At 41.2% G+C, this 23,642-nt stretch overlaps 1 protein-coding gene across 6 annotated transcripts in view; it reads left to right on the top strand.

Moving 5' to 3' along the window:
• pde4ca (phosphodiesterase 4C, cAMP-specific a) overlaps positions 1-23,642 on the top strand; it is a 141,880-nt gene that overhangs the window by 78,945 nt on the left and 39,293 nt on the right. The window contains exon 1 of one of the 6 annotated variants that reach the window (XM_015365660.2): positions 4,385-5,213. The exons of 4 other annotated variants lie outside the window; for them this stretch is intronic. In XM_015365660.2, coding sequence (XP_015221146.1) covers positions 5,134-5,213 — 80 coding nt within the window. In that variant the 5' untranslated portion in view covers positions 4,385-5,133. Of the gene's footprint in view, positions 1-4,384; positions 5,214-19,499; positions 20,327-23,642 lie in introns of those variants that run through there. One more of the 6 variants, XM_015365659.2, reaches the window with a different exon arrangement.

The following is a 23,642-nucleotide window of genomic DNA, read 5'->3' as shown; positions in this document are numbered from 1 at the left end:
CTCCCACAGTCCTGGGAGGTTAATTGGCTTCTGGGAAAACTGGCCCTGGTGTGGCGAAGTGTGTATGTCAGTCCGTGTCTGTATCTGTGTGTGCCTTGTGATGGACTGCTGTACCCAGAGTGCACCCAGCCAGGGTGTGCCCAGCCTTGTGCTTGCCAGGATAGGCTCCAGCTGTGGTTAAAAGTGGTTAAAGAATGGCTGGACGGCTCTTTGTGCTTTCCGATCAACAGCCCTCCAGTCAGTCAACTCTTCTGTCAGGAGCTGTGGAGCTGTCAAAAGGTTAAAGGCTGAGTGGGTTGTGGCAGAGCAGGTATCATTCTTCTTTCTCCCCAATGATGTGATGTGTGGGCATAAAGCAGAAATCTCAAAAACTGTTTAAAATGTGGTACCAGGTGATTACTCTAAAAACTGCAACACCACATGCTTGTTGCATGTGCTTATATGTGTATTCTTTGCATGAATCTGTACAGTACAGTTGCAGAGATACAGTAAATACTGGCACTCACTCAAGCCTATTATCACACAACTCAAAGTTATTCAATTGTTTATTTAGTGCAATAGTTTGTAAAGCTTGTGTGACAATGATATCTGTACTAAGGTTATTGAACCCTCATTCATGCTGGTATCAGTTAAGATTTCCTGTGAATTAACTGCTTTAAGGCACAGGTAGTGAACACTTACAGTACTTCTCCTCCAGAGTTCTAGAGTTATTTAAGGAAGATTTTAATGCAGTGAGGCTTTATTGCCATATAAGGGGATGAAATGAGAGAAGGGTTCTATTATTAGAGTGTGGTGATTTGCTTTTTTAATATGAAGTGACTGAAGATCTAAGTAAATTTAAATCTGGTGAGTATAGCAAGCACGTTGATTCCACTGCAGCCAGTGACAACTTTCCTGTTTGGTAAGTCCTTGGTAAGTTGTTGCTGTTTGATGTCATTTTATTCTATAGGATACAGTTGATGTAATTGACATTATCAACATGGATATAACCCATTCCTCGTTTCTGTGTATGATGATTAGAAGTCACTTAAGATTTAATGCTTTAAATAGCCAAAATTGTGCCCAGAAGAATGTCTTTTCCACTTTTGAGAATGAGTGCCCACCATTCACAAACTCACTGAAAGTAGACTACTACTACAAGGAAAAACCAGGGGTAAAGCACCATCACTAAAGTAGTTAAAAAGTCTTACAATTCAGTTAGTAATAAACTGCAAAGTGTTTGTTCCTGGAAAGAGAAGCATCGAGCTTAAATGTTTCATCATTGACAAATGGAAGATTGACGTTCATTTAATGAAAAAACATTCAAAGAGCTGTGATCAGTGCTTATTATTACTTAGGCAAGAGTTTTTAGGAGGCTATGTTGAACACTGTCACTGCCTTTACTTTGTCCCCTTAATGTCAGATCGGTCGCAGGATTTGAGTCTGTCAAGTCTACCTCAATTACTAGTGCTTTGTGAGTTCAGCACACAGATTGGAGCCTGAGAGCAAGTCTGGATAGCATTTTACCTAATGGCTGACAAGGGGTGCAGATTAAGTATCAGTTATGGCTTCCAGACATCTACGTTCATCGCCCTGACGCTCTCAGCTCCATAATACAGTGACACTGAGCAGAGACCGTTATTGCCAGTCTTAGTACTCTTAGTATTAGTAATCTTGGTACTCTTTTACCTCTGGCTAAAAAAAAACAGAGCAAGCACATTAAAAGATGTACAGCTGTAGATTAAGGTTTGGGCAAAGGTTAGGAAATTGAACAATAAACCATAGTAGTTTGAATTTCCTGGTACTGTAGCATGACATCCCACACTAAATATAAGACAATAACAACGTTTTGTGATTGTTGTGGAATTTTCCACCTACTGGAGTTAAAGCAGGTCTGCATCTGCATCTGCAAACCTTCACACCAATAGCTTTCTTGCAAGAAGTTTTTACAAGTCATAGTGTAAAAAAAACCCCAGAAGAAAAAGGGGTAAAATAAGGGAAGGGGCGATAACAACAACTCCAGTAACTGCGACACACAGCTATGAAAACAGTGTATGAAATGTGATTGAACTTGGAACAGTAAGAGGCCCTCTGGACTCGGGTCTCTCAGCTACCACCAGGGGGCACCGCAAGGCTTTCTGGCTTGGTGCCTGACAGGGAGGTCAGCCAGGTCACAGTGTAACCTCAGTGTTCTCATTACCAGGCTTAACCAAGCAAGCAGGGTCTCCTCTGTCTCTTCAGTGCAGAAACCAGTTGACGGATCGACAAATTTATGTTTAGTGTCAGTTTCATGCTCTAATGAGCCCATTCGCTGTTGGATGGCTCTGACTCTAGGCTAGAGTAATGACGCACAGTATATTGGCTGTAGCAACACACTGGCTGATCCCTGCAAGGGATTCCACTTTAGTCTGGATTAAAGCCTTTCTTAGCGTATAAATCCAGCAACAAAGTAGAATGTCTGATATTGTCCAACCAAGAGCCCTGATCATCACATGGGGCTTCTCACAGTTCTGTGCATACATGAATAGGCTTTGACCAGTTTTCACAATACTAAAATACAAATCCTAGCCTACAATGTCTCCTGATAGACTCGTACTGTTAAACTTTCACAATTGCTTTTGGAGCATACACATTACAACCGTGGACTGCTGTGAGAGGCATTGACACATCAGGTTCTTTGTCAGTTTGAGAGACCAAATTAATGTCAACATCACGTTAAATAACCAAGGAAACATGTGGAAGTTCTCCTCAAACTTTCTTATTTATATCTAGTTCTGATCTTCCTTTAAGTTGTGTTGTATCCAATTATTTGAAATGCGTTCTTAAGTACAATACCTTATTTGCATGCTCTTTTAAGATGAACTCATGCTTCTAGTTCATATGCAAATGCAAGGTTTGGGGAGTTGTATTTGCTTTCTCTATGTAAAAAACAAATCTGGACTAGATGTGTTGAAGGAGGCATTTTCAGCAGTAGAGTACAGTTGACAAGATTCATATAGCTCCTTTATTTAGAACATCATCAGAAGGATGTAAGTCTGGATTTAAAGAGAGTCCGCTCTGCTAGATTTTAAAAAGAGAGATCAAGAGATAGGCATTTCAAGAACTGAAAGACCTGCCACTCATTATTTTCACTCATACCTCAGAAACAGCTGGAAGCCTTAAGCCATTAGTCATAAAATGCTACTGTAATCTTAGACATGCTGTGAAGTATAGTACCTATACTTATAGCCTGCTTTTAGTGGATGGTAAAGAAAAGACTAAGTCATGCAGATTTTTAGATTGAAAGTAGAGTGCAAATGGAGGGACTGACCCCCTGAAACCTGTCGTGACTATATTCTCATGCACCTAATCTCTTAACATGCGCCTTCCGAACGTTAATGGTGTGACTGTGTGCTAATTCAGATAATTCTTTATCTGAAGTTAAAAGTTTGCCCATCCAGAACTGAAACATAGAACAATGTGTTACGATGTTTATGCACATCACTAAAATGGTGTAGTGTGCATTGCAGTAGAATGAGGTTGTCAACTTTAGGCAGCACCAAGACTCAAACCAGGACAGAAGAAAAATCCTCTTGTTTACACAGGGTGTCATGACAAACACACTGAATGTTTTCGGCAGAACTGAAATATCTCAAGCCATGGAACTACTGTTTGGAGTTTTCTAGCTCAAGTAGCTACTATGTTAGGAAAGAGCGCATTACAAAATCCTTTGGAAAATGTCCCTCCCCCCTTATCAACACAAGCTGACACTACAGTGCCGCCTGTATTGAACTTTCGGCCCGACGAGTCTCCGCTCTGTTGGGAAGCTGTCGATCGAGTGTGTCACTCAGGCTGATCCAGTGCAGGCAAGCTGAAGATGACTGCGGTGAACATCGTGCAGCACGTCTGAAACAAGTCCAGGCAGCTGCGCCCTCATGTTGAGAACAAAATCTGGGACAAAACAAGCCTAGCCCACCGGTCATGCTTGTGCAGCCTTCATGAGTCTCACATCTGCTGGCAGCTAAGAGTTAAGCTTCAGCTTCTCACAAAGACCGGGTTGTGTTTTGCTTTATCCTCCTGAATTTTCAGTTTAATGTGCGAGACCCTGGATACTTGGGAAACTTGATACGGATTCTGAAATTTCACTCTGGTTAATTACAGATTTCCTGGTTTGCCTGAGGGATTGTCACTAACTCAGCACAAGCTGCAGCAAGAGGTCATTTTTTGTTGTTACGATTATTTGCATCGCTGCTGCTGTGTCTGTGGACGTCTCTTCCATGCCCTCTCTTTTGAAAGGAAACAAGTCTTTGGGGTTAAGGAATTGCAGAAACCCTATTAGGAGGTTAGGAGGGATTATCTGATTTGTTCCTCTATATGGTGTTGGGGGGGAGGGGAGAGGAATTTTGCATTTCCTATTTAGGAATGAATGAAACAGAAGTTCAAGTTTACCTTGCTTGTAGTCTGGTCCTGAGCCAAAGAAAACAAACAGTGAAGTGGCTGTTGATCTAGACTGGCAATAGATGTAACATAACTATCTAGAGATTAATTTAGCTTGTTGCCAGAGGCCAGGAAAGATATGTATGGTGTCTGTGTCAACATGAACCAAAGCGGCCTTGTCAAAACATATTGGAGCCCGACTTTACTCTAGGAATCTGATGCTGTGTTGGGATCACTATTGCTCATTTCAGTGCTAGTGCACCATAAACTTCAACACCATCTTGCGCAGGTTAAGTTTTGCTTTCCTGATTATGTCCGGACATAGGAAAGCCTTTGTTTGAAATTCACAAAGAATGCTTTGTTTTTTTTCTGGAATACCAATGTTCAAATGAGCCATAACATTTGCATGAATACAGCCCCGTGAACCTGTAGGATTTACAACCACCTGTTGGTGCTGCCAGCCATACGAAACCAGCAGCAGTTCCCTACCTGCCTTTGAAAAGGATCATCGCAGACCTTGCTTTGGGAGGACGTTTTGGCAGGAGGTCTGCAAGTTCACCTGAACGGGAATTTGGTAACAGGCATTTGAGCTGTCTGGGAGCTACTGAAACAACATGTGGGACGAGAATGAGCAGGAGATACCGGTGGAAATGCCCTACTGGTCATTAGCAGCCAGCTGCCCAGAGTTCATGAGGGAGCTCAGTTTTTGGAGATGCGTTGTGGATCACTAGGATTGTTATGATGAATAGAGACTCCCGCTTTCCCAGAAAAGCCATGCAGTTCAACTACAATTCCATGCGAAGACACTCTTGCATTTGGTATGTAACACTTCTTTGGCAGAGGAGAGAAAGTTTCAAGGCTGTTTTCCCTGTAATTCCTTTGCTGTTGGAAAGTGGAAGTCTGTCATTTGTGCTTTTACATGCTTGGAACAATTGACTTCACCCTAGTGTTTAGATTGCTGTTCCAGGATCCCAGCATGTATTGTAATGAAAGGGGCTCAGAGTGAAGGATACAGCTGCCAAAGTCAGCTATTTACAGTACATCTTGTCATGCCATGTTGCTACAAACAGGGCTGGGAATGCTTACACAATTCATTTTCCTTGAGCCTAAGACATACGATTCCTGAACCCATTTATTTAGTTGTGCCTTGAGTACAAGCAAATAGACATTGATGGTTTCTCATGACAGCATGGAACTAGAGGTTAAACCCAAACTAGAAGAATTCTCTCTGCCAAACCACAGAAAGAAAGACCAAGCATTTACATTTAAGCTTATTAATAGAAAACCCATTCATGTGGCCTATATGCAGGTTTTTCACAGAATCTTTACGGACTATTGATCTAGAAGGCTTATTCTTCCATTATATGTGTATTATCTAATTGATGAAATGGTAGGTGCAGCAGAATTTTATGGAAGCTATCTAAAACATTGGTAAGTCATGGCAGTCTTTAAATATTGCCATTCTGTTGCTTTAAATAGTATAATCTTCATCTACACTGATGCAACATGATGAAAAGTGATTGAAAGTAAGAATAACTTGATAGGTTTCAGCTGGGTTCAAAATGATAAAAAGATTGCATTGAAAGTCCTCACAGATCTACAGTGCTTCTTTCTTCATCCCTACAGAGTGTGATCCTATAGTTTCAAGCTCTTGAAGAGCATTGGTTCATTTCATGCTTGACTGACAACAAAAGTCACTGCTACTATGATATTCTTGTAAATCCAAAACTTTGAATATCAAGCAGCTGAAGTGCAGGAGTGCTGCTTTTTTCCAGGTTCAGTGCTTTTGTTTCTTGGTATGTATATTCCACACGTCCGGTGTGATTTCATTATTTTTAAATTCTCACAGACATATGCTTGCTGCCATCGCATTGTTACTCTAAAGAGAGACAGTGTGATCAAGGTGAACTGAGAATGGGGCAAAGCTTTATTACGCGACACAATATTATTTCGTAATGCTGAGATACAAATGATCAATTAAGCGTACCAACAACAATGAACAACATTGTGCAATGACAGAACCTAGAAGCTACCGATAGCTCAGCTGGAACTTTCAATTTTGTTTAAATGTTACAATTTATAGCTAATGTGTACACAATCATTATGACCATGAGACACTCAACCTGTCCTTGAACAAGAAAGACAGTACCATGCAATAGATTCCACTGCTTAAAACTGAAAGTCACCTAATCATAATGCAGGTTTTGTATGACATGATTATCACAGAAATTCTGTGATAATCTACTATCTCAGGACAATTTTCTCATCATTACGAGATACACAGAATATGTTTTTCACTGATGGCAACAATGTGCTTCTGTTTGTATTGCTAGTGAATCTGAATGCGTAAGTTGGAGGCAAAGCAGGTTTCGCTTTTGCTCAGGGGGCAAAGGTAAACATTTTCAGCTTAAGAAACGGAAGGGAACCAAGGGGTTTTTCTTGTTCACTCCGTGACCTGACACAGTTCCATGTGTTTCTGTTCTGAGCTTTCTGGATCCACTCCCATCTGCCAAATAACTACTCCAGCAAAAATTCATCCTCCAGTGTTCTTATCTGACTGAAGTGTTTGGATGCTTGCAGGGTAACCATGTTTATCCTGTATGCAAATTATGTATTTAAGCAAACATTGCATAGGGTTCTACTTCCCTGTCAACATCTTGTGCGCACACAGAAATGTTGTCAGTGTTCGTGGAAGACATGCCACAGAAGGTGGGCTCTTGGTTGGTGGTTTCCTCCCACAGTCCAAAAACATACTGGTGGGTTAATTGGCTTCTAGGAAAACTGGCCCTGCTGTTACTGTGTGTCTCTGTTTGTGTCTGTGTGTCTGCTTTACCATGGACTGTTGTCCTGAACAGGGTGTTCTCCTGCTTTTGCCTGTTGCATGCTGAGATACTAGGCTCTGACTCCCTGAATTGCAGGCAATATTTCTTGCTTGTGTTGTGTTTTGCACTTGAAGGAAAGCAGAAGATATATACAGTAAATAATAAATGTACCCGGGTAGTAATTGTTTTGTCTGTGCCGTACCGCAGGCTGTATGAATAAAAATTAAACCATAAAACACTAAGCCGTCATGAAATAGTAAAGTTGCATTTTACACTGAGTTCCTTTTATTTGTAGTCTTGAGATCTGTCCTGGGGTAAACCTCCTCGGAACCTTCTATGGAAATCTATGGGAATCATACAGAGATGTGATCTTCTGCATTTGCATTCTGCAGGAAACATCATCAAGGATTCGCCAAGGATGTTTCATACTCTGACCGATGTTATTAAGATCAACACTGCTCGTTTCACTGGTTTTACAAACACAGGCGATGACACAAGCGCTTGAATTAATGAAAGCCTTAGTATGACAAAGTGTGTAACTCCATGGAGAATCCTGTTTATTTTCAGTTGAGTGGAAGTACTTTGATTTCAGCTCTGATAACTAGAAAATGGAAATGCACACTTGGTAAGAGCTGAAACAATGGATTTTTTAAAATTGTATCTTTAAACTTTAAATGTAATTGAAACTATTTTAAGCTAACTGTTCCCAGATCTCTCCATAGTAAAGAAGAGAGGAACATGTTGATAGAAATACAAAGACTATAGGACAACACAGGGAGGCCCCTTTTCAGCTGTTGACAAAGTGGGTCCCCTTTTTTATATGTAAAATGCTTTGAGATTCTTTAGAATGAAAAGCTCTTTATAAAAGCTAGGAATGGTTATTGTTTCTGAATAGAGAAAATAAACTTTCTAATTTTAATTGTCAAGCAACACGGCTGTCTATTTCATATACACATGACAGTATGAAATAAATATTTTTATTTTATTCCCCAGTTTGGTAAATGTAAAAGGTGTTATTTTTGTCTCCTGTGGAATGGATGGATTTCACCTCCCATGGAATGATGGCAATGGAGTTTTGTAGGCGTTTGTCATAAGCTCTCAAAAGCGTGCTAAGGATCGCGGCAGAATTGTGAGGTCTGGTGCTTAATGGGATCATTTCTGTATGTTCCACAATTACTGTCAGTCTGATCTCGGCCCCGTTCATTGCAACATCAAAGTTCCTTTGCATGCCCAGTGGCTATCAGAGCCACCTGTGCCGATATCATAATCACATGCACTGAGCAGGAGGATCTTCAAAGTAACCTTTGCCCCTGGTTGAGGCTCAAGTTTGGCGCTGCAGGGGGAAAAGTGTTTCAATAGCGACGTGCATAGATTCTTCTAGGCCTGGAGGACAAAAAATTAATGGAGGTGATTGAAAAGTAGCCCACTGCAATGCCAAGCCTGGAAGAATCTTTAGGAATTAATAACGCTGCTAGTGGGAAACAACATGTAAGAGGGGTATGGAAAAATATTTGGAATTACCTGTTGTTGTTTTTTGAGAATAAAGATGAACAGACACGGTTTTCCAACAAGTCTACCTGTGGAATCTACCTTTTTTCCCTTTTTTTTAAACTGTTTTTAATTTCCATCCATCCAATTGCCAGTTGTTTGGATTGAGCATGTGTTAGGCCGACAGCTTAGCCAGCAAATGCTAAAGAATTGAGGCGCAGAATTGTAACATGCGCCGGAGCAGCATCTCCCTGACTTGGAACCGAGGTTCTGAAATGGATCTGAAGTGCGTGGTGCTGTTTTGGAGGTACTACCAACCATGATGCCTTGCTGACAAGGAAAGTCAAGTTAGGTGAGGCGATTGTAGGACATGAGTGTCATTGGCCATTGATCCCAGAGATAAAGCTCACCACTCAGGAAGTCGATATCTCCTGACGTGCTGATTGGTACTGCTTTGTGCGTCAGTACACAGCCCAGAGTTTCAGCATGAATAGCTTGTCCCCAATCACACCATATGCATTGATTACAGCTGCTCCATTTAAAAGGGTATAATCAGTATCTGTCAGAGACTGCTCATCCGCACTGCACCCGCTGAGTTTGACAGAAGGGGCAAAAGGAAAATCATTTTCACCCCTTTGTGACATATGTAGATTTGTGTTTTTGAGAAAAGTGAGTGCTATCGTTACCAGACTCCAGAGAATATTCTACATTTTGTGAAAGAGTGACATCTTCTGGCAGCATGCTTAATTTTTTAAAAACTGATATTTTGCTATTTTAATCTTCTATAGACACAGTACAATTTCCAGAGCATTCAATCCTAATACAAATGATCTCAGTGTATACTTTTTGCTGTGTCAGATCCATAAATCCATAATTTAATCTGTTTTTCAATATTTTGAGCTCTGAAGAATTTGGAGAATTCACGTATAAAGTAAAATAGAAGGTTTTTACAGTAGGTGCAGTAACAATGAAATTGTCCTAGTATGTCAGTTATTTGTTTTATTAAGTGCTCAGTGAATTAACAGACAGCTCAGCTGGTGAAATTATAAGTGCGCACAAAAGTTGAAAAAAATCAGGATTGTGAAGCCATAGAGCAGATTTTTATTTTTGCTTAAAGAAACTGGAGAAACAGAGTAAAGATGGTACATCGCAATATCACATAAACACAAAAACAATGTTTTTACAATGTGTGCAGACACACTCTTCGTAACCAGAAATACTGGGAACACGTTTTATATACAATTATATTTATATAATTAGCTGTTACTTGAAATGTTCCCAACCATGGGACACTGAAAGGAGTATATCTTGTAGTATTCTATGATTCTAGATGTGTGATCTCTAAAGGAAAGTGCTTGCCTGTTTTCCTTTCTGTTTGTGCCTTGATTAACAAAAGGCAGTGAGAGCAAAACTCATGATTTTACTGGTTGACCTAAGAAAGCTTATCAAATTAGGCAAAGTAGCATTTCAACAATCTCTCTGACAGGCACATCGCATATTGGCTATATATCACATAGAGCTTTAATAGTTTTTTACAGTAGGTGCTAGAAGCAAAATATGTAATATCTAGCAGATATTTTTTTATCCAAGAGGATAAAGGACTGACTGCACAGTCACATACTTCACAATTCTTTTATTTATATCACGTTTGGCAGAAGCAGAGGATCTGTTCTTCATCACAGACTGTTGTTTGGACTATCTCTTTTGTCTGTTCACCTCTCAAGGAGGTTTTGGAAGGGCACGACACATTTTGTTTGATTTTCATGCATTATTGTGAATTATTTTTAGCAGAAGGTTAAAGGTTTTTCAGGAAACTGACAGAACAGTCTAACATCAGCTAATGTAAAAACGTATAAAGACTAATCACCTGTATATTATCTTTGGCTATCTGGTCTCTTACTGAATTTGTATTCCTTCATGTGTGTGCTTAGTGATTGTGGATCTCCTGGTTATCCTAAGGGTTTATTATATTAATATAGTCCAGCACAATCTGAGATCTGCTGATTCAAGCCTTCTTACTTTACCAAAGTCCAGGCTCCACATGATGAGTGGTACAGACTACTCTTGTGTCAAAACTGTGGAACTTATTGCTGAAATCCATTACAACTGCAACTGCCAACATATTTAAAGCACCCTTTGAAAAGACACAACTTTTCAGTGTAGGTTTTGATATCATTTAGTTTCATTTTGGGTATTATTGGGTCAATCTACTCTGCTTTTTTCTCTCCTTCTTTTTATGTGTTCTGTCTGTTATGTGTAAATTATTGTAGAGCACTTTGGGATTTTTTTAAAAGAGCTTCTAAATAAAACTGTATAATTATCTCATGTTTGTTATATGCCCTGTTCAACAAATGACAATGGCTGCTGGAAGTATTCCAAGGGTAAATATAAGACGGGAGTTTGGTGGGGAAATAGATGTTACACAGGCTTTTCCAATAGGCTTTGGAGAATTGTGCAATGCTAAATGTCTTCCCCTTGCACATAACCTCAACTGTCATGCTTGAGGAAGCTAACAGATGCTATTGTTTCAGGAACACGTCGACAGGAACCAGACAAAGGCAGAGAGGTATTTAGAATGCATGTAACAAAATGCAGAATTGAGAGAGAAATGAAAAAAGGCAGATAAATTCTAGTAATATGATCAGCCCTCTCTCTCAAGCCCTCCACAAGAGAAATGGGTTCTTTATGTGTACTGTTGCAGCGAGAGCCTCAAAGTGTTTGGTTTGAGAAAAAAACATGGCTATGGAAAAAAAAATAGATTTCAGACTATTCTAACGGCAGCATTTACAGTGTGTAGTAGTGGTAATCTCAAACAGCAATTCAAGAAATCATGAGCGTCTGTGGCAGGGACTTTGGTTCGTCATAACAGAACACGCAAAGCATATTTGAGTAATTGTTTTCTGGACCCACTAGAGGGCGTAAGTGGCTCAAGAATACTCTAGCATTACTAGCTTTAGGGAACCTCAGAATATCTTAAAAACTTCTGGATATCAGTACTGTACTATATATAGCTGTGCTGTGCAAACCTATTACCGATATATTGGAAATTTGTACTGGATATTCCTGAAACATCAGTTCGGAATTCTTAGAATTCATTAGTTTTTCATGTGTCATATAATTTGTTAGGATTAACTGCAGGTGTTGTGTGCTGTACTGTAGCTACGAGATGTAAAGTTTTCTCATGTTCTGTTCAGTAGTCCTTCCCAGATGTTCACAGTTTGCTAGGAAAGGTTTATGTATTTATGTATGTACTTTATCACATCTGTAAATGTTGTAAAATATGTATGCAGTTTTTCATCATGTAATACTGTTTTTTGGGGCACTGTAACCTCAGTTACCAGTCTCTGTTTAATATTATCTCTGATGAATTTAGCTGAGAATAGCCTTATGTTTAGGTTAATGGTCTGGACGTGTGGGCATTAGGCTTGTTTGTACAGGCCATGCCCTGGTCATTTGATTTTAATCCTGGTCTGGATTAATCAATGTATGTAGCCATGAAATAGCTGTAGTAGTTCAGGTGGGGAGCTGCATCAGCATGCGCAGGCTGCAAAGGAACAGGTAATAGGTTTATTATATTCACACCTGAAGAAGGCTCCACGGCCAAAACGTTGTGTTTTCTTTCTTCTCTTTTCAGCAGGGAATAAACCTATTACTTCTTCCCATGGAATAACTGTGTTTAATAAAATAAACACAAGTGAAATAAAAGTGGATACATCATAAATCATAAAAAAGCACAGTAGGAAATTAAAAAAAAAACATTCAAAAACATGGCTCAGACATGCAAAATCAGCCACTAACAGCCCATTTCACAGATTCAGGTCTTCTGAAACACACTGTTGAGAATTGTTGAACACTTAACTTTATTGGTTATTGTATGACTAATACTGTACATGATTACACAATAGAGAATTCCGCTATGACAAGTTCCTTTCAGTAGCTGAGTGACAATTTCAATGGCCATATCAGGAATTGTATATGCTGAATGTGATCCTTTCTCCTTATTTCCCAGAGTGGCTTCTCTTGCTTCATACACAAGCACAGTCTTCAGACTTTTTAAACTCGATTTGAGGGTGTTGGAAGCCTGTTGATCAGCTAGCATTATGCCAATATGATGTATCTTAAGCTTGCATTTCTGCATCTTTGTTTGTCGCAGTTTAATAAAGTCACAGTTCAATGTACAGTGTTGTGTGATGGCCAGCACGCCCACCCACGAAGTCAGTGCCCACAGGCTGCCCAGTGAAGACCACCGTCACTTATGTAGTGCAGCATCCAGTTAAGTGTAAATAATAAGATTGTGTGTTAAACAGTGATACAAATTGGGTACTGCGCTAGTTGTAGCTGCAAGATTGAGCTGTACTGTAACGAGGTGAATGCATCAGTTCTTTAACATTGGTCCGTTAGGGGGCAGTTGTCTTTATACATGTATAATGCTGCATGGGAGGGGGCATTTTTGGCAGCCGCGCTGACAGCTTTTCCAGGAACAATCCCTTGGGAAACATTATGCTGCAGTTGCTTTTTCGTGGCATCTACCTCAAGTCTTCCAAAGCAATTTGAGCCACTTCGCGTTGCCACACATCACGTATTAATCACCCTAATTATATTTTTCAGCTGCAGCCTCTTTCCATGCTGGTCTGTTTTATTTTTTTAACACCATTAGCACCTCTTGAAATTTCCACCCCTGTCAATGCATCCTAACTGCACTTTGGATTTCTGTTCACTGTAGTCTTCCTGGTAAAAAAGCCTCAGCTTGCTTCTATTTTTGTAATGTATGTAGGCCATAGAAACACAGACACACTGTCGCATGCCAGCGCACTCCTCTGCTTACTGAAACACTTGCTGTCACGTTCACCAGCTCTCATTATCTTTTTCTTCTATTTAATGGTTAAGCCAGACTTTTGTTCTTGGCAGGAGAAAATGTTCAGAGCACTTAAAAGGGGTGTATTGTAGGGGCTGCAGTCCAACCCTGGGGTTCGTCTGAAATGCTTTTTTTATATAAACTTAAACAAGAAATGAGCTCTAGTTGAAGTCCAACTTCAGTAGATTTTGTTCTCAGTTTCAGCTTTACAGCCTCAAAGTGCTGAGGATTTGCTGTTGTGTCTGCTTTACAAAGTTTGACTGGAATGAGCATCGGTCATGTCCATGCTTATGCAAAAAGAAAGGAAAGGAGAGCAAACTGCAGAAAGAAAAGAAGTGCTAATGTCTTAGGCATGTGATCCTCTTTCACTGGGGTCTAATTCTTCAGAGATGGCTTCGTAGCCAAACGTTTTTGATGTCATTTGGGCCATACTGTATGCACGTTTTGTTTGCATTGTGCAATGCTGCCGTCAATCCTGAGAACCTGACAATTAATCATTGTGAATTGGCAGTGTCATGACTCTTAAAACATTTGACTTTTACAAGAGACAAAACACAGCAGCTCTTGGTTTTCAAGCAGAAGCAAGCAGCAGATTTCTCCAGCAGGAGGAACTTGTTTTGAGCGGAGAGCACCAAAAAAAGACCCCTCCAAAGATGCGTTCTGTCACCCCAACGGCCCATTTCCGCTCAGCAACCCTAAGAAATAAGGAAAAAAGTGGCTGGTTATGTAAACATGGCCTCACTTGTTTTTTTTTTGTCTTACTGAAGTTTAAACAACTGAAAATAAAGGGGAAACTATTTTTAACTGCTGTTAGAAATACATAAAAGAGTCTTTTCCAGTCTGCTTCCTTCCTGCAGCCACTTTTATATGACTTCCTTGTCCACATACTTCTGTGACTGTGAAGGAAATGTTCCAAGGAGAGGATGGTTGAAGAGGGTTATATTAGTGTCTGTGGGCTGAGTGGCTTTTCTTGGTCTGTTTTTGGAAGGAGACACTGTCTCTTATTTGTGTTCTTTTCACTTTGCCTCGTGTTTAAGCCTCTATTTCGTTTTTCAAAAACTGCACAGCCTTTATTCATATCTTGCCATTGAAAACCCTTCATGTTTCACCCACCCTGGCTTGATCAAATTGAACTGCTTCAAATTCTCCAGAGGTCTTCTTAGTTTAATATGTTTTTCTGTTCGATCTGCAACTTATTCCATACATTTGTTTTCTAACTGCTTTATCCAGTTCAGTGTTACGGAGAAGCCAAAGCTATCTGGAGACACCCTGGACAGGATGCCAGTCCATCCCAGGGCAGACACAGACACAAACACTCACACACTCGTCCCAGAAGCTAGTTGATCTACCTGTATGTCTTTGAACTGTGGACAGAAACAGGAGCTCCAGAAGGAAACCCAAGTGAATGTGGAGAGAACATACAAGCCCACACAGACAGCACCTCAGGAGCTGAGCCCAGGACCTCAGTGCTGAACCCCAAATCTAACTGAAGTTTCATAAAGATAAGGCGATGCGATAAAAATGTAAATTTGTAGTAGCAGTTACAAATACCTTTTTTTTACATGCCTTACAGGAAAATCTGATTATTTCATGATAATATGATAGTTTGCGTTTTAATTTAATCATTCTTTACGGATCATATCTCTGCTAAAGCAGCTCTCTACAGTGTAAAATGCATTAATTGCTTGAATGATAAAGAGCCTGTTTTTGAAATGACACCAGGTCAGATGGGCTAATACACGCAAGTAGAAAAGTGACAATTTCCAGCATCAGAGACCATATTTACACTTCTTGGGCTGTAAAAGGCAATCCAGCAACAATTTTCCATTATTTTTCACTTTTTGTTGAGGTCAGTGATGACAGGAGAGGTAAATACTTGCCAACAGAGACAAAGTTTTAGTCTGAAGTCGGATGTGCTTGTCAGAGCAGGAAGTGTTTGGGAAAGAATGGCTACATACCAAGGTATTGGAAACACATTGAGATAATCGTGTTCTTTCCAATGACGTGATTCATTAAGGAAAGCCACTTTCAAATAGGTCTTATACATATATAGAAGACCAGACTAAATCCAAATCACTGGTGCTGATGATGAAACTGAGGCAGAACTACTTACAGTATGTGCCTCACATTCCATACTTGTTAATTGTAGTTTCTAAATCATTTTAAGTATCACTGATCTCAGCAGCAGTGGGATCCTGACCACTGGGCTGAAACTAACAGGGATCATAGATTTCATTTATTAAAATGCTGGAGGCCTCAATCATGTTTCAGTCAAGCACAATGCTGAATTATCCATCACTGGGAGTGTTCACAGCCTTTAGTGTTTTTCCTGCTGTTGTTATGTCCTTCTGCTGTATAGGCTGCCAGTATGGCTGTTTCACCACCAGTCCTGTAGCTTAATACTTACTTCCTTCAGCAGCTGGGGCGTCTTGTTTTGAGGCAACACGACCCTCTTTTTCCTGTCTCTGAGGCTGTGCTGGGAAGGCGATTAGATCACCCTTGGATTTGCAGGTTTGCTGTCTCAAGGGAGCGTCAGTCACCTGCTGATTCAGGGCATTACAGGTTGAAAAGGACACTGTCTATCTTTAGACAGCATTCCCCCTGTCTGGCCATCTTTAGTGGGCAGTAAATAACAAGTGCTCAGAGCGGACAGATATTTATGTTTCTGAAAAGGGATCCCACCCCTGTGCCTGCTGTCAAAATACCATCTGATAGAACCTTTGCTGTCATCTTTTTTTCAGTAATCGTTCCTTTTATTCTTCAAAGTTTGGGCTCATATTTCTCTAGTGATATCATTATGACATTGATATTTTTGTTTTACCCAGTCCTTTTAAAGGTGCTTCCTTATTTGTATTTGGATTTTGCTGTAAAGTGGAGGGAAACAAGCCACCCTTCCCAGTCCTGCCAACATCTTCTTCTTCAGTGGGTATTATTCTGATCGCTGCAGCCACTCTACGTGAGGCTCGTGAATCCATGGGATCTGAGAAATTATCCTTTGGGATATTCATAGTATGCTTGTGATTTATTCTTCAGTTACAAACTGGAGCTCCTTAAATAGATCTCTTGGAAATTCACTGGGGGGAAGATTAACTGATTTTGAAAATGTAAAGGATTTCTTCCTGGATTGCAGTGATTTCCCAAAGGTGTCTTTAAAGAATAGTGATGTCTTTAAGTTTTTAAAGATAATACTTGGCCTTATATTTTTAAATGATTTTTATAATTAGCTTTGCCAGTGTACAACTGTTCAGTCACACTTTCAGCAGAGTTTCTCGAATTTTTGTATTTCTTATCATGTGTTACAAAATTGAAACCAGGGTGCTTGTCCTGTATGGTTCCTATATAAGTCTACTTATTAGTAAATATAAGTTATTATGAAAAGGACATTTTTAGGTTCACACTCTATATTAAAGGAATTTGGTTGTTGTCGTTGATAATGATTATGATGATTATTATAGATTAATTAATTGGGTTTGGGTTGTTTGGGCTTTTCATTCCAATGAATCCTAAAGCAATTTACAAAAAGTTGGTTTACAAATTGAGTTAAGAGATAACTTTAGGAAGACTGGGAATTTCTTGGAATTTAGCCAGGATACTGGGGGGAACAACACTGTTCCTACAGCAGTACCCTGGTATCTTAAATGACCGAGTAGCCGGGACCTTGGTTTAATGTTGCGTGTGAAGGACAGCACCTTCAACAGCACAGTGCCTCCAGGCAGCAGTACTGAGGGATTAGAAGTTCTGGAAGAGCATGTTCACACCTCCTAATTAAGCAACGTATTGACCTAATTAAGTAATTCTGAATGTAAACCTAAAATCAGTGAGGCTCTCCTGGAGTGGAGCTGCTGACCCCTGCGTTTTTAGAGGTTTATTGAGATGGTTTACTGAGATGTTTCAGGCAGTTGCTGTTTGGAGAATCTTCCTCCGATTCTGTTCACTCTCTTGTGGAGCCATCAGTTGGGTTGGTGGCCACTGGAGGTAATCGGCAAGTTTGGGACCCTCCTTCATCTGATGAAGTAACAAAGTCTTTATTTGGTTGTTAATTAGTGAGATTAAAGAGATTTCCTTATGGGAAAGCAGATGTTAAAGAAAAAATGTCCATGGAAAATGTAGAAAAAGTGTATCTTTTTTCCAAATTCAAGGTTTTAGTTATTAAATTAAAGTGTCTTTTTAGTTCTTTTTCTCCGCTGCTGCTAAAAGGCATTGTGTCCAGAAACAGTAGAGACAGAGTCTGGGTATTCCTCTTGAAATTGGAGATTTTCAAAGACAATTTGTAACGGTGGAAATGCTTACAATGTAATTTTCTTTACTTATTTTTTTAAAAAAGCAATTAATAAGGAAAGAATTAAATAAGAAAGAATCCAAAGTTCTACTGCATGTGTGAATGTAAATAATCCTGTTTAAAGTACACTGCATAAAGTCTAGTTTAATACAAACGTTTTGCTCACTGGCCTTGTCAGTGTTCAGGTATTGGTGCATGCCTGTCTTTATCATTTGTTAGTCATAGGCTGTGCAGTATCACCGAGTACTGCATTTAAACTGTGATTCCAATGGTGGGTAGTTACTGGATTGTTTCCCTTGAGATGTCAGGATTGCTGATGAGGGTCAGCTCTGTGGACATTATCCTTCTGTTCTCAATTACCACAGCAAAAACGTCCGAGCCTCTCTTGGCGTGGTTTCTATAGACTGTTGGCCAAGAATAAACACCCCCCTTACCTCGTACTCCCACGCACACACTGCCTTCCTTGTGTTCATCTGTTGGCCCACTTTGTATCTCACCTTTTGCTAGTCCACGTTTGGGGATGATGGTAGCACTTGAGCCACAAGAAGAGCAAACAGTCGTTTGGTCTTGTGCCTGCTGTGGAACAGAAGAGCCAGCGCTTCGCTCTGCAGGGGGGTAGGGTGAGGGAGATTGGGAGTAACAGCCTCCCGTGCTAAAGAGAATGCAGGCTCTGTGCTTGTCATCCCAGCTTCAGAAATCTCCTCTTGATGGAGTCCGTTTTCTCCTCAGCTTTCCACGTTTCACTTTATTCTCAGCAGCTGACTTACAAGCCCAGTTCAAATTAAGTGCAGCTCCTGACATGTGCAGAAGGGCTCGCAGAGCTGTGAGCAGACGACGGCAAGCTGTCAGCTGAACTAGACAGTGCTATCAGACCTGTGAGGAGTCAGAGGGAATAAAAGCTGAGATATCCTGTTTTCCTGAAGGATTGAAATGTGCTCCCTAGCCGTGCCCAATGAATAATCCCCAAGGAAATTAAGGTTCCTAGCAATGGGACTGTGTGTAGAGCACTTAGTGCAGAGGTGCATTGAGTTCTGAGGATTGCACAGTTAGCTGTAAGCTGTTAAAAGAAAGCGGTTTTAGGCACAACCAGAGAGCTGTATGGAGATTTGAAGCAATATTAAAACAGGGCTTCCCTGTTCACAAAAGACAGAATCGTCTTATTTGAGTTCAGTATACAAATAAATTGGTTTTGGTGTTTTTAAAGTACATTCTTGGTGTTACATTTATCTTTTTTGATGTGCATGTTTAGGAACTGATTAGACAGTGTGTTTGTGGTGTGCAGCGGGAAATCTTTAAGGAAACCGGCGTTTTGCCGTGCATCCCATTCTGAAGCAAGTGCCTTGGTCCCCGGGGATACTAATGAATCTGTTGTCAATGCTGCTGGTTCTTCAGCACCTCAGGCTTCCCCGCGTCTGTGTTGTCTTGCAGTGGAGAGCCGGAGGGAGCTCCAGGAAAGGGTTAACTTGGGACATCCCAAGACAGCTTCAGCACATTAGCCTTGAGCCCCGCCCCCTCCGCGCAGTGACTTCACAGTGAGACTGGCACTTGTTCAGAGGGCCGCTCAGTGTCCTGGTGCAGGAGAGAGACAGTTTAGTTGTACAGGACTCCAGCTGTCAGAGGGAGTTGAGACGGGAGCTGGGGAGGGGGGGGGGGTTGGCGAAGGCGGGTGGGGGGAGAAAGAGCGACAAGGCATTGAGAGGGAGAGCAGAACTGTGAGAGTGTGAGAGTGTAGCAGGGGCTGAAACATGGAACTCAGCCCGAGGAGTGCGATCTGCAGGCAGTGTGGTGTGCAGAACAGAAGGGAGAGATAGAGTGTGTGCGTCTGCCTTCTTTTACTGAGCTAGGGCTTTTTCACAGGTTTCCACGAAATCCTGCACTGTGTGAGTGCGAGTGTGAGTGCGTGTGTGTGTGTGTGCGTGTCTCTGCGTGTGAGTGTGTGTGCGAGTGCAGCACGAGTTGGATTCTGACAGGCTCTCCGGAAAAGGCAGACTTTTAAATGAGCTTGCACGAAGCCTTCAGAAGATGTCATTTTTGCGAAAAATGGGATAAGCGGAGAGACAAAGGGCTGGATTCAGGAGCCACGGCTGATATTGATTTCTGGAGAGGAAGAAGGAGAAAGTGAACCTTCATCAAAGCTTGAGGGAGATCGTGAGAGCTATTCCTCTCGCTCTTCCTGCGGTTAGTGTTACTGTTGTCCAGTACCTTTGGTGAGACTGGCGACAATGGGAAGCAGGTTCTGCACTGCAAAGCCAGGGCTGTGTGAAAGGAAGAGGACAGACAGATACTAGGAGCTCCCTCTCTGCCGCCCCCCCCCCAACTGTTGAGCATAAAGAAAGAGCGAGGAAGGAGAGAAGAAAATATGAGTTTGCCAACGAACAGTGGATTTCTCCCATCGCCCGACCGAGCGTTCAAAGTGCGGAATGGGAATATTTTCGGATCTCCCTGTGCTGTCAACCGACCCATTGATATTGTACAAAAGCGCCGTCGGTAAATGCCATTTATTTATTTTTCTAAAAAAAAACTTTTTTTAACAGTCATTTGTTTATGCTAAGCGAGATGAGAAGCCTTCTAAATCTGTAGCGTGCTTCGAAAACGTTGCTCACAACGTGCCAACTGGATCTAGCATGGTGGGGTGTGTTGGACCATGACTGTACGAATGCTACCTTGTACTTAGAAGTGCTTTTCGAAAGATTCAAGCTGCTGTACAGTAGTAACTGTGAAACAAGCAACCCCTGCAGTAAACAGACCAAATAAAATCAGGAGTAAGCCACTATAATATATTTTGTTTTATATGTTTCAAGTGTAGTGGAATTGGTTTGTAAATTTACAGTAGTCACCTTTTTTTCATTGTATGGTTTACTGTACCAGAGGGGCAGCTCAGTGTCCTCATGGTGGCTGATGTTTCATTAGGTGCACAACTGATGTTTAACTGATGTTCAATCAATGTAGAAAAGAGCCCAACTGAATAAGGTGGGCTCTTTTCTACTTATGTGTCTTAGTATTCATACAGAAGGACTAACACACAGGTGTGTCACAGGTATCTGCTTGGTGAATTGTGAGTATGCCTTGCACGGTTTGTAATTTGAAACAGCTCTCTTCCATCCAGGTGGAAATAAGACTCTGTATTTATTTACAAAGGCAAAATATGCCTTCACCTTACAAAAGGAAAACATACAGTCCCAGCTATAGTAACCGTAACAATGAGATTGGCATCCTTTGAGAATTGAAGGTGATTGAATTTCTGATTGCGTGGGATCAGAAAATCGGGTTCTGTGCTTGAATCAAAGATGTCTGAACCTCAAATAAATGTACCCGTAACCCCAATGGATAGTGCCAATCCCACCCTGTGGGGACTGGCTCCCTCACAATGACTTCTGAAAAGTAAAACTGAATGCAACTGCCCCACGCTCAAAACCAATGAAATCAGAAAAGTCCAATTGAATTGTTTTGGGTTGAAGTTTAATTTGATGGAATTAAATATCTGCTGCTGAGCTGTATCCGTTTCTAGATCAGAAATGATTGCTTTTTAAGGTGTTGGTGAAATCACAACTGCTGCAGGGAAGATTCTGTGCTCATAATTAGAAGATCATTTATTTTTGATTATAGATTTTTTGTGTAGTTGTGGATTGCACATGGGTATTTAATTATAATGAAAAGAGCAGGGTTCTCAATGCCTAGTCCGAAATAATGGCGTAGTTATAGTGGGGGTTAGTGGGTTTCTTTTCACTGTAAGTAATGCATTTGCGATAAATGAACTGGAGACTTCAGAACACGGTTTGACTTTATGTTGAGTGGCCATGTGGATAAGGCAGTTGGAGTTCCCCTATATAATGAGCCAAAGGGTTGCTCTTAGTGATGGGAGCCTGAGCAAAGCCTGCTGGGAAAGAAAGCATGATGTAGTCTGGAGATGGCTGGCGGGCCTTGAGGTATTGTCTTTCACCCAAACCTTGGTTATGAAAAACGTAAAACAAAATTCCAAGACTGTTCCACGCAATTTGTATTGGGTACAGAGTTTCCTTAAAACGACCAGCTCTACCTCGTGGAAGAAACGGTTTTGTTAAGAAAAAACAAATGTTCAGCAGCTTTAGAAGTGCGGAGGGAGAGGAGGAGGGGACTGAAGCATCGAGACCTCTGACTCCAGAGCCGTTTCAGTAAATCAGTCGTGTAAACCCTCTCGGTGCCCGGGCATGTGCTGTAACCAGGCCGGGCTTCTGCAGTCGTTGTAATTATACACTGGTTGCTGCGCGGGTGGTGATGAGCTCTCTCTCCTAACGTGGGCAGTCAGGGTGGAAACGACTTTCAAGGAAGCTTAATCTTCAAAGCCCAGGGAATTAAACACTGGCAGGATGTGCAGTGGCTCCCTCTCCCCTCTGTGCGTTGAATATGCATCACTCCACCGGGGGAGTATTCTTGGAGGATTTCCTTTTATTCGCTTATTTTTAGGGATCAGATTCACTCTGAGTGTTAATGCTCGGATGCTAGGATAGCGCTTGACAGGGGCGATTCTTGGCTTTTTAATGTAAATGGGACCTGGCAGTACGTTCACACAGAAGAGCCTTGACGACCAGCGCCTAACAGCCAGATGAGCAAACTGGGGGCGAGTTGGCCCCTGTCTTCCCTGGCATCCTTCTGTCTGTGGCGTAATCTGTGTCATTCCTTATGGCAAAGATTAAATCCAGGTGCAAATTACAGGAAGTGTATTAGTCACTCGGCTGACTTTGTTTTAAATATATTCCAATGTGGGCAGCACGGTGACACAGTGGTTAGCGCTGGGATCAGTTCTGGACCCAGGGGTGCTCTCTGCCTGGAGTTTGTGTTTGTCGTTTCCAGGTGTTCGTGTGGGTTTCCTTCAGGTGCTCCGGTTTCCTCCCACAGTCCAAAAACATGCTGGCAGGTGAATTCTGGGAAAATTGGCCGTGGTGTGAGTGAGTGAGTGTGTGTGTGTACACTGTCTTGTATCTGTTGCTTGCTGGGACAGGTCCCCAAACACGACCCCAGACTGGATGACGCAGTTAGAAAATGGGTGGGTAGTCCCACGCGAGAGGCCGGGAGAGCAGAGATGTTGGTGTGAGAATTTTCCCCACTTGGGTTTTGTTTTGCAAAATAAAACCCCTTGATTTGAAGAATAAATTAAGCAAATTAAAGAGATGCCCTTAGGACAGATCCCATTTTGTAGGTACTGATGGTCTTTGTTAACAAAATGAAATACTGTAGCTGACTGTCTTGAAGAAGAAGAAAATTAAGAGTTTATAGCCTGTTATTACTTCCGGTTAGCATTTAAAACAAACATTTTCACAGCTAATCCCTTTCAAAGCTTACCCAATTCTTCCCGCAGGAAAATTCCCTGCTGTAAATCCAGGGGCTATTGAAAATTCATCTTGAATATCTTTTTTGACCTCAGGGCAGGTTGAGATTTTAAAGACCTGGCTTTACAGTTCCAAGAATAACAGTAGCCTGTTGTGCGGAGAAATTCATGAAAAGTTCAGAAAGAGTGACAGGAGTAACCAGTGAATAACAAACAAGTGTGGCATTTTACCGGCAAATCAAGTTCAACCTAGGTTCACTGTTCTTTAGGTGGATACCAGGTTAGGATCTGAATGGTTCAGAAAAGAACAAAACAGCACATCTACATGGGGTTCACAAGAAGCAGGCTGGATCTGAAGTCTTCACCTGATGAATAGGAGTCATTGCACGTTTAAATTAAGAGTATCATTTCAGTGCATTTAATAAAGTAAGTACTTTTGAATGGCTCCAATACCAGTCCCCTTTCAACAAAAAATAAACATAGGCTGTTGGCTGTTGG

Source organism: Lepisosteus oculatus, chromosome 29, assembly GCF_040954835.1.
Source record: "Lepisosteus oculatus isolate fLepOcu1 chromosome 29, fLepOcu1.hap2, whole genome shotgun sequence".
In the NCBI taxonomy this organism is placed as follows: Eukaryota; Metazoa; Chordata; class Actinopteri; order Semionotiformes; family Lepisosteidae; genus Lepisosteus; species Lepisosteus oculatus.
The sequence above is the reverse complement of the archived record's forward strand: the minus strand, read 5'-3'. Positions and strand labels throughout refer to the sequence as shown.